General features: G+C 45.2%; 1 protein-coding gene across 1 annotated transcript in view; it reads left to right on the top strand.

Moving 5' to 3' along the window:
- Positions 1–284: 284 nt before the first annotated feature.
- RAD54L (RAD54-like (S. cerevisiae)) overlaps positions 285–11,057 on the top strand; it is a gene marked incomplete at its 5' end in the record, with an annotated part of 17,172 nt that continues 6,399 nt past the window's right edge. The window contains 8 exons of the mRNA XM_010138082.1: positions 285–404; positions 1,152–1,212; positions 2,879–3,014; positions 3,795–3,864; positions 6,324–6,612; positions 7,070–7,194; positions 8,504–8,654; positions 10,550–10,676. Of these exons, the coding sequence (XP_010136384.1) occupies positions 285–404; positions 1,152–1,212; positions 2,879–3,014; positions 3,795–3,864; positions 6,324–6,612; positions 7,070–7,194; positions 8,504–8,654; positions 10,550–10,676 (1,079 nt within the window). The remainder of the gene's footprint in view (positions 405–1,151; positions 1,213–2,878; positions 3,015–3,794; positions 3,865–6,323; positions 6,613–7,069; positions 7,195–8,503; positions 8,655–10,549; positions 10,677–11,057) is intronic.

The following is an 11,057-nucleotide window of genomic DNA, read 5'->3' as shown; positions in this document are numbered from 1 at the left end:
GATTGAATCCAACATCTGCAGGGAAGGTGGTAGCTATTTTTGTAATTAGGACAATGTTTTAGCCCTCATGCAGGCTAAACTTTAGGGCATGGTGACCTTGGTGGTGGTGTTGGCTCTGTTCTTTGGCAGTCAGGGTGAGTAATGATCGTGTCTATTCAGAGGTACTCAGCTGGCTGGTTGGATTGTCTGTGTGGTTAGGTGCTTACTGAGTGTGACAGCGATGCATCTATCTTCTGGTCTCACCAGCTGCCCCCAAGATGTTTTGTCTTGATTCTGTTTTTCAGACTCGAAAGAGACAGAAACCTGTCAGTGAGACAGAGAGTGGAGAATGTTACAGGTCGCCTTTCCGGAAACCTTTGGCTCAGCTGACCAACAGGCCTCACTGCCTGGATAGCAGTCAACATGTAAGTGGGTGTTACTGCTGGCACACTGTAGCAGGTGGGTTGCATATGGAGCTCATTCATCAAGGGAGGCCAAAATCCTTCCATGGACCTATTTAATCAGAGATACCATGGAAGTGCCAAACACAGAGTCTTCAGGAGAGACCTTTTGCTGGCTCCATCCATTTAATGTTGAAGAAGGTGTGGTAGGATACTTTATATAATGGAAATACTGAACGAGAGAGTTCTGCAGGGCCTAGGTGAAGGACAGTGCCCAGGGACGTGGGTAGCTTTCCACAGAGGTGGCTCAAGTGTTATCTGCTTGCCCAGTCCTCTCTGGACTTCTGCTGCTGGAGACCAGGTGCCGGACTGGCTGGGTGCTCGCTGGTCTGGCATGGATGTTCCTACAATGGTAACCCAGCTCCTTTACAGGAAACAAAATTGCCTGGCTGGATTACCAAGTCAAGGGGAAGCAGTCACATTTAAAGAAGTGAATAACTCCAGTGGATTTAAGATGGGAGTTATGAAAAATCAATTTCACGCATTAGAAAACCTGAAGGAAAAGCAGAGTTGGTGAGGGAAATTGTGCTGGTTTGTTACTTTCTTCCTTTTGGATGTTCTTGAAAACAGTTGGGGTCGAAATTTGAATAGATTGAGTAGAGGGACTCAGCACCTAGCAAAATTGATTTCTCAAAAGATGTTCTGAGCTTGCCTTGTTGTGCAGTCTCTGATTTCAGTTTTCTTAGGTGTGTTTTCTTTCTGAATTCCTAGGAGGCTTTTATCCGCAGCATTTTGTCCAAACCCTTCAAAGTCCCCATTCCAAATTATAAAGGTAAGATGAGGAGGTTTAAGGATCACCTGTGTTGACTGACTAAGGTAAAATAGATGATGCTTAAGCCTGTCAAATATACCTGTGGGGGTTATTGTTATTTTTTGCGCCGATGCATATGTTTTAGAAATCCTGACTTAATTTTGAAAGAAAAATACTGGCACATTAGCAAAGTCTTCAGCTTTCTTACTATTGGATAGTGCCACATTTTTGGATTTTTTAATTTTTACTGCTTTGTATTTGATGCAGTACCAGAAGATTGTACACTGTATCACCAATATGAAAGCAAGATGAATTCCAAGCGATGAAGATTTACTGTCTAAATCATACTCTAATAAGATGGAAGGCTGTAGGTGAAAAAGATTGTATGTGCCAGTTTTCCTTCTCCTTGAGTCTCAAGGTGATCTTCAAAGCAAGGCAGTTTTGAAGTTCAAAGCCTCAGCTGGTTTGAATCAGTGAAACACAGGTCTTAGAAACAAATGGGCCTGTTCTTGTCCCCTTCTTCCCCTTTACCCTCCTTCCCCCCTTCCCCTTCAAATGCAGATCAACCTGTTTCACTCAGACTTTAGTTATAAAAATATGTTTGTAAGCAGACACTGGTTATGAAATGAGGAGCCCCAAAAGAGTTTGACAAAGTTAGCTTGTGGAAAAGCAGATTTGTCAGAATGCTGAAACAGAACTGTAATTGGGGCAGCTGCTTTCGGTGACTCTTATCTTCCTCTTTTAATTGGGAGATGAGGCTGTTTCATGTGCTCTTTTCCTGGTGTGTGTGCACACTGTTCCCTCTGCTTGTGATACACTCATTTTGCAAGGAGCTTTAGCAAGCAGCAAGCAAATTGACCCTACTTGAATCTTTTCCCCAAGCAAAATCAATCCTGGGAGCACAGTCGCCTAAGTTTTGATGGGAAAAGGGATTTCTGTGCATGTTACTTCCATGTTCATTCTAAAATTGTAACATCAAATATAATAACAGGAAGAGAGACTCACCCTTGGTTTCTGCTTTTCACAGACATTGACTCAAAGGCCAAACATCTTCTATTGCTCAGCGGAGAGAAAATAATACCCTAGAGCAGTTAATGGTAGTATGGTGCTCTGATACTGTAAAACTTCATTACCGTTAAGAACAATTGCTGACCTTGCATTAAAGGTACAACCCTGGCTAAGTCTGGGTTAGGTGATCCAAAAAGAGGATTTGACCCAGTATATACTATCTGTGTAGGAATGTATTGAGCTGCTGAGATGTACATTCCGGGTATGCCCAGAGATGGCCAAGGGAGACATTGTGCTGTTTATGGTTGGATGCCAGTGGCACGGGTTTGGGATGAAGCCATCAGTTACCTTGCAAGACAGCTTATACTGTTGCACGCCAGCATATATGGCATCTGCTGCACTCAGTCGAGCCTATTTTGGTGCACCCAATGTGGTGGGCAGTGCCATTACTCTGTCTTTGCCTCTGCTCCTTTGTTGTATTTTTTTCTGACTCAGAGCTACGCACTGTGGGGTGGCAGAGCGCTGCCGAACAACTGTCCTGTGTGGGTTTGCTGTCTGCCCTGGTTGTGCCTTCACTCGGTTAATTCACTGTTCCTAAACATAATCAGGCTCTTCTGCAAGGCTCTGCTTTCTTCCAGGAAGAAGTTGTTCTTTGAGTTGTGCCTTTGTTTGCTTTCAGGGCCACTGGGTTTGCGTGCGCTGGGTATCAAACGGGCGGGGCTGAGGAGTCCTCTCCATGACCCTTTTGAGGAAGGAGCTCTGGTTCTGTACGAGCCCCCGCTTCTGAGTGCCCATGACCAGCTGAAAATAGACAAGTGAGTCATCACCTGGCACACATACTTCAACTCTGACTTCCTTGTACACGTAGGTTTATGCTTTCTGCCCAAATGTGTCTGAGCTGGGGTCTGAACATCAAGGGAAGTTTGGTTCTGAGTATTCTGCCTCTGAATTGGTTCAGGTATGGTAACAAAGAAGGAACATACCCACGCTGGATTGTTTGTGTTCTTTCACAGGCTGTTTCATCTCCCACTCATCAAAAATTTAAACTGTTGGAGGGAATGAGCATGCACACCTGGAGAAGCTGCTTAGAAAATCTGATAGCTTGGTCGTTAGTGAGGAAAGGGCATCTAGGGACAAACAAAGGGAGATGACTGACAGTTAAATGTTAAGTTACCTCGTGTTTTTTGTTCAGAAATAATTCCTTTTGTGCTGTTGCTATACCTTGAAAGAGCTCTCAGCTGGATCTTCATGGACTGAGGAGGAGGTTCCTCTCTCCAGTAATGCAGTTACAATATTGGTATTGAAATAAGGAAAATAATAATGACTTTTTTTAACTGTGTCTCTGAACCACATTCTGCCCTTGTTTTAACCACAGCCTGAATACGTGATTTCACTGATATTTTAGATTGTAGATCAGGCCCCTGTGATTTCATTCTCAAACTGAATTAATCTATTTTTCACTTTCTTGTTGGCAATTGCTTCTCTCATGGCACTGGGGAGTCCTTAGTATAGTAGTGAGATTTAAAATAACCCTAAACATATGCTCTGCCGAGTTATTAATCACACGTATCTTCTTCCTTGCCTGCCTCCTGCAGGGACAAAGCACCTGTCCATGTTGTGGTGGATCCTGTCCTCAGCCGTGTTTTACGGCCCCATCAGAGAGAAGTAAGTTTTCCATCGAGACCTGAGGGTATGGCTGGAAGACACAGTGCATTTCAAAAAGCTGCAGTTCCTCTGCTGGAACTGTTTCCCACCAGCTGTGAGGTCTACACAGACCTTACAGACTAACAGTCTGTGACAGCCTAACAGACTCCAGTCTGTTGCAAACATGAAGTGAAACATTTGTTTTAACCATCCTCTTAGAGGCTTGAATGCTGCACATATTCCATCCTGTGTTAAGCAAGAAGGACGTGCTAGGAGTATTACAGCAGTGCTGTATGTCCTTACAAGTGTGAAAATTCACTGCTTTCTTGTGGGTGAGTGCTTTCTCTTCTCTTGCCTCTGATGTGGCAGAGTCAGAGCATTCCCAGGCTAAACGTGGTGCTGCCTGACGCGCAAATGTGTCCTCTCTGGGGGTGTAGGTCAGGTCAGCTGACAGTGGAAATGGGACAGTTTCTGTGACCACTGTACACTGGTTGCACAGGTCTAGGAAAGTGCTGGCTGACTTTTGTGTCTCCAGTGATATCTTACCAGATTCTGCGGGGAGATGGGATCTTCCAGGGTCCGGGCTGGAAATGCAGCCTTTACTTATCTTGAATTTTGGAGATACAGCTCTAGTGAGTGGAACTCAGTGTGAAAAATGATGAAATATAGTTGCAAAAAGTAATGTTGCAGCCCAGTCTTGAGCTGGTAGGGCAGACTCTCCACCACTGTGTTTTGCTGGTCAGCAGAATTACTAGGATTTGCAGTCCCTGACCCAGGAAACACTGAAGCTCTTTTTTCTGGTACCATGGTTCCCAACACAGTGTGGAGTAGATTCCTACTTCACTGCGTTTTACTCAGAAGCTATCCTTCGAAGGTGTGAGTTGTCTGTGACCTGCGTAGACTTGGAATTCACCATTGGAGAGTGTCAAAAAACGCTTAATGTTGTAAATAAGTGAAACATCACAATATCAAAGCAGTGAGTCTAATCTCCAAATACCTAATGTAGGTATCTGGACAGTGCAGTTCACTGTAAATGCAGTATATTATCGTTTAAGCCTTGAGGCAGCACAGATGGAAGTTGTGATTGCTGATCTTGCAGGCTAAGCAGGTCAAGCTGGATGTATCCCTGCATGGGAGATTTTCAGATGGTTCTGAGAGTGCTGTAGGCTGCTCCTAGCTTGTACTTTCATCTCAGAGTTGGTACTGAACCTGTGACCCAGTGTAATGATTGTTTCTGGCTACATAGCTGGAGGCGCTCTGTGTCTGGGTAAGATACTGCCTGCTGGTGCTTTTGTCAAGTAAAGATAGTTATGCTCGTGTCCTAGGCACACTTTCTGGTTTTTGACAGCTAGATACCTCTGATAAAGCAGTCTCTGTTCTAGTCTGGCTAGTAAGTTTTTTTGCCTGCTAAGATTCCTGTGCTGCTTTACTCAGGTGATGCTCCCAGACTGTTGCAGAGCTTTGCTCTGCCTTTGTCATGTCTTTTGCCCAGTTGCTGGGAGGTAACCCAACTGGATCCCCAGCCAAATGCACTCTTTTAGTCAGTAATGTATTTCCTAATTGTTCAACTGGCTTAAATAAACTTCATTAACCTGTTGTTAAGGACCTAAGAAATAAAGAAAAGGAAAGTGCAAGTGAAGGTGCTCCATATTCTAGTCCTAAATAGCGGAGCACAGAGGGGTGAACCCATCCAGGGGTGTTCAGGTTGTGTCCCTCACGACAGGCTCTGTTGACACAGTGCAGGGAGCTTGTACGTTCCCAACAAAATGCTCTGTTTTTCTCTGGCTCTGTCACCATATGATAGAGGAGCATTTTGCAGTCAGTCTCTGTTTTTCCGTTTTATCTCTCTTGATGACGTGTCAGAGCCTAATGCAGGGCTGAGCTCTTCCCCCACAGTGTAACACAGGCTATAACCTCAGCCCTGTGTCTTCTCTGAAGCTAAATCTGCTTTGGACCTTGAGTCCCCAGGTGAGTCATTGTGCTTCTAGGCAGAAGCAAAGAGGGCTTCTGAGGGAATTCTGGGAGTTAATCAGGCAGCAGAAACAGTTCTGCTCACTCTATGATTCTGTGTGTTTAAAACTACCTAACTGGGTGTTAAGGTGATGAACCTCTTTGCAGTGATTGATGCAGGTTAGCTGGTGGCCTGGACCTCCCTAATGCAGCCAAAGGTAGAAATTCCTGGGAATTCACGTGAGGAAGCTTGTTATAATTGTACAGTTAAAATGTAGTAGGATTTAATCTATGTTATGAGGTACGCGTTGGTACCAGTAATGTTGTTCCAAACCAGATGTGGCTGCATTTTAGCTGTCTCTGGTGGTTTTCCTCCATCTCATTAGAACACTGCATGTCCCTGGGGGTGTGTTGCACAGATTCACTGTTTGGGGTAGTATCAGTCCTGTGCATCATAGTAATGAAGCTGTAATGAAGTTGTCATTCTGCTGATATCGCTGTCCTGCTCTAAGACAACAATTTTTTGGCAGGGAGTGAAATTCCTCTGGGACTGTGTGACGAGCCGGCGAATCCCCGGGAGTCATGGCTGTATCATGGCAGATGAAATGGGGCTGGGCAAAACCCTGCAGTGCATCACGCTCATGTGGACACTTCTCCGGCAAAGTCCAGACTGCAAGCCTGAAATAGAGAAAGCCATGGTGGTGTCTCCCTCCAGCCTGGTGAGAAACTGGTACAACGAAGTAGAGAAGTGGCTGGGGGGAAGGATCCAGCCGCTGGCCATTGATGGAGGCTCCAAAGAGGAGATTGACCGTAAACTAGGTACAGAAATGTTTGCAAACGGTGTGGTTGGCTGGCTTAGGTCAAAATCTTGCATTGGAGAAAGCCTGCAGCAGCTAATGTGAACATCTCTGAGCTGTCTTTAGGGCTCTGGAGGCTGATGAAAGTCTCTCCACTAACATGTTAAGATCAGGCATGTTTGGTAATAGCTGATCTTTTGAAATAATCCAAGTTCAATCATGTGCTTAAATTAGGGCAGTCCCAGTGCCTCTTCTTTGCTCCAGCCAGAAGCCAGGAAAGGAGTGGGTAGAGATGGAAGGGGGTTGGAAGTGGGGGCGGTTGTAGGTAAAGGAGCATGGGTATATGTGAGTGGAAGGGATGCTACAAAGTAATTGAATCAGATTTTTAAGGCAAAAGTTTCGACTACAGAGCTCAAACCCTTTTCTATTAGTTTTCCTCATCCCTCTTTGTTTTCCTTTTCCCCTTTTTCCATTTGCAGTTGGCTTTATGAACCAGCGTGGCCTGCGAGTGCCTTCACCCATCCTGATCATCTCCTATGAGACCTTCCGACTCCACGCCGAGGCGTTACAGAAGGGCAGTGTTGGGCTGGTCATATGTGATGAGGTATGGTGGAATCTTTAAAGAGAATCAGTTCCTGGTGTTTTCTTGAAATCTGGGCAAAACTGGCTCTGCTTTCTTGAAAGGGGGGAGGGCAGCGGGAAGCAATGTTTATCCGTGGACAGTACCCATTCTGGTATTTGAGAGGCTCTGAGTAACCAGCTCATCCATACTGGGAGAGAGGGTGCTTTCAGGAGCCCAGATAAGAAGAAAATCGAGGTGATGGTAACTGTGGCCACTTTGTTAGATCCCTGTCAGGGTGAGGGCACCTACTATTCAGTGTGAAATACATAGCAGAAAGGAGATCCACTGCCTGTCTCTGACTCCAAAAGAGGTCTTACTCCGGGAGGTAGTGTCCTGGCTCACTGATCTGGTTTTTCATTTATTTATGCCTGTCTTTGCTGAAGCGAGAAGTACTTTCTGTTTGGCTTGGCCTCAGGTAGTGTCCTGGCTCACTGATCTGGTTTTTAATTTATTTATGCCTGTCTTTGCTGAAGTGAGAAGTACTTTCTGTTTGGCTTGGCCTTATGTTCTGCCTAGTAATTTTTAACTTGGCTCTGTTTTGAGCCAGAGGTTGGGCTGAAGACTCCTGAGGTCTCTCCCAACCAAAATGTTTCTGTCATTCAGCATGCTCTTGTGTGTAGTGTTGGCTAATGTCAGCCACTTTATCTGGCCATCTCATTCTGTGCTTGTGGGGGAGTTTGAAGGGACTCTCTTCCCCCCTCTGTAGTGTACTGCTTGGGGCAGAGGTGGGAGAACTGGGTGAGAAGTTACCTCATGCGCTGCTTGTTCAAGAGGAGACAGACCTGGCTTGATTCCCAGCTCGCTGACTGCTGGGTCTAGCTTTGCCAAGCTTGTATTGGCAAGCTCTGCTTTCACATACCTACTTGTGGTTGTAGGTAGTGAGATTCAGAGATGCTCTGAAGGACGAAATAAAACAAGTGCCCTCTGCCTCTTTGAAGCGATCTAGCTGGGGGCTTCAGCCACTGTCGAGGTGTCCTCTGCTGCCAGTTAGAGGGGATTCGTTAAATAGTGATGCCACCCTGTGGTTAAGATGTGTAGATGTAGCACTGATGGGCATGGTTTAGGGATCCTGGCAGTGCAGGGTGAACGATTGGACTTGATCTTAAAGGTCTCTTCCAACCAGATGATTCTATATATAGACATACAACACTTAGTCCACTACCAGGAATGGAAAGAGTAGTGAGATGTCTTGTGGGAGGTACAGCATGTCAGTGTTGATGAGGATCTCTAAGCTGCTTTCCATCAGGACCACTGGATTTCTCGTCTTCATTCCCTTTTTCTTTTTTTGAAGGGTCATAGACTGAAGAACTCAGAAAACCAAACATACCAGGCTCTCAACAGCTTGAATACACCTCGACGAGTCCTTATCTCAGGCACCCCCATCCAGAATGACCTGCTTGAATATTTCAGCCTGGTGCACTTCGTCAATTCAGGCATCCTAGGTAAGGGGTGAATGTGTTGAAGACATGAGGGAGGGGGAATTGCTCCCTTAGCCAGTGAAAGCAGCAACCAAAGCATTAGTGAGAAAAGATCATGTGCAGGTTGGAGACTTACTCTCCTCCAGTTTGTATCCAGAAAGTCTAGATCAGGGTCCCCTGTTCTAGAAACTGTATCATCAAAGCTCTGTTTCAAGAAGGTGGTAATTTAAAGTACACCAGTCTAACAGGTATTTTGAAGGGGAATTAAGATACAGTGACTATGTGGGGTTTCTCCTGCAGCTGTGCTGCCTGGGTACTACATGGCTGATCTTGTGTAGCGGTACTGGTCAGCCAAGATGTAGGCTGGGAGTTTCTCTGACAATAAGCCCTCGGAGATACTGCAGGAGTTGCTGGGCAGGAACAGCCAGCTCATAATGGTACTTCCCACACCACTCCCAGGCTATAGCAAATTAAGAAATCTAAACCAGGAATGATTTCTTTGTAGGAGAGGTTCCATGGAGAGGAGGGTTTGACATGACACACTCACTGCGTTGAGTACAGAGGCAGCCTGGGAGACAGCTTTTCCCTGCTCTCGTATCCATCGGGCACAGGAGGTTGAGGCGACTGGTGCAAGGCGGAATGGAATACCTTGTGACAGTTAGGCAACAAAGATGAATTTCTGGCAGTCTGCCATCCGGCTTTCAGAGAACCTGAGCGGAAGCTGAGTGTGATGTCTAGCATTTGGAGATAAGACTTCTCTTGTTTTTTAAGGCAAGGGAGGCCTGTGAATATGGGGTTAACTTCATCTGAGATAGAAGAAAAAGAGTCTGGAGGAGAGACACTGATTAGTGTGAGTTTTCAAACACCTTCTACAGTTGATAGTAGCAGACTGAAATATTCTGTCTCCGACTCCTATGCTCTGCTTATGTCTGCAACCGCTGTTTTCATTTTAAAAGCAAAGTAGTCTTTGCATCCCCTCCTGCATCACTGGGTTAGGAGCAGGTCTGCTGCTTTCCAGCGTGGAACAGCTTGTCTTTGTCAAGAGGGGTCACTTTTTCTCTCAAGGAATGAAAACAAATCAATCTGTAGATAATTCGTTGTTACTGTAACTCGTCTCCTATCTTTGTCTCAGATTGTTTGGCATCCAATCCAAGAGACTTCCCATTAATTCTAGTACATGCACAACTCTAGTTAAACACCAGTCCTCAGACCCTTAGTCTTACAAGCAACATTTGGGCTGTATCTTTTTCCTTTCAACTGTTCTCAACCCCCAGGATTTCTCAAGGAAAGGATGGGATGGGGTGGTAGATGTTCTACATCTGCTTTTTCCATGTGCTTCAGTTTTTGGTAGTTAGAACAGAGTTGATGTGACTTCCCCTGCCCCGTTTGCCCTGTACTTTGGGCAAGACTAGTCTGCCTGTACTTCCAGTTCGTTCTCTCCGGGATGAGGTTAATACCGTAATTACTGCCTGCAAAACTGCTTGCACGCAGTAGTCATTTTTCCCACTTTGAGCCCGTAACCAGTAATAAGCCACTGATTACGGATAATTTTGGAACAGACACAAGTAATGCCTGTGCTGTTGTTTGCAAGGACAAAATCTGGGAATAAAAGCATAGCTGGAATGTGAGCAAAAACAGTACATGCCTGACTGGGCTCAGGTTTAACTAAAATTGTGTGACCTTTGGCAGTGTATTGTTGGAGTACAAAATTATTTTCTGTTGTATAGATTTGTCTGCCTTATTTGATTCTTTCCTTGCTAGAAAGGAAAACAAATAATACTGAAGGGGCTAGAGACTGTCTGCTGAGCCCCATGCTTGTGGTATGATAACTGGGCAGTGGGGTACTGATCAAAGTACCCCACTGGTACTTTCGTAGTAGTTGGTAGTAGTTGTCACCTTTTCACTTCTGTTTTGTACAGGGACTGCACAGGAATTTAAAAGACATTTTGAAATTCCCATCTTGAAAGGCCGAGATGCGGATGCGAGTGAAGCTGAGCGACATAAAGGAGAAGAGAGGCTTAAAGAGCTGATCAGTATTGTGAACAGGTAAACTTCATCCCTCTTCTTGTTGCAGGGTTTTTGCATAAACCCTTGGTGAACACTGGTATCTTTCCAAATTACAGCTGTAGGTGTAATGAATTCTCTTGTCAGTTAGGTCTACTCAGCAAGCGATCGTGCATTTCTTGCTTAAGAAATCCACGTAGCTTTAGTCTGACAAACAGCACGTTGACAGCGCACAGTTAGCTGCAGTCACCTCCAAGCAAAAGCACTCAGATACTGCGTCATTATTTGACTCTTATGCTTCTGTTTGCTCCTGGGATCTGAATAGTCAGGCAGCATCCTTTTATTTGTGTTAACGTAACTACAGCGTAGACTGAGTCAGACTTGAGATCCATCCAGCCCACATGTTGGATGGCAGCTGGAAAG

This window comes from Buceros rhinoceros, unplaced genomic scaffold (genome assembly GCF_000710305.1).
Source record: "Buceros rhinoceros silvestris isolate BGI_N320 unplaced genomic scaffold, ASM71030v1 scaffold17616, whole genome shotgun sequence".
NCBI lineage: Eukaryota > Metazoa > Chordata > Aves > Bucerotiformes > Bucerotidae > Buceros > Buceros rhinoceros.
Note: the sequence above shows the minus strand (reverse complement) of the source record. Positions and strands in the feature narration are given on the sequence as shown.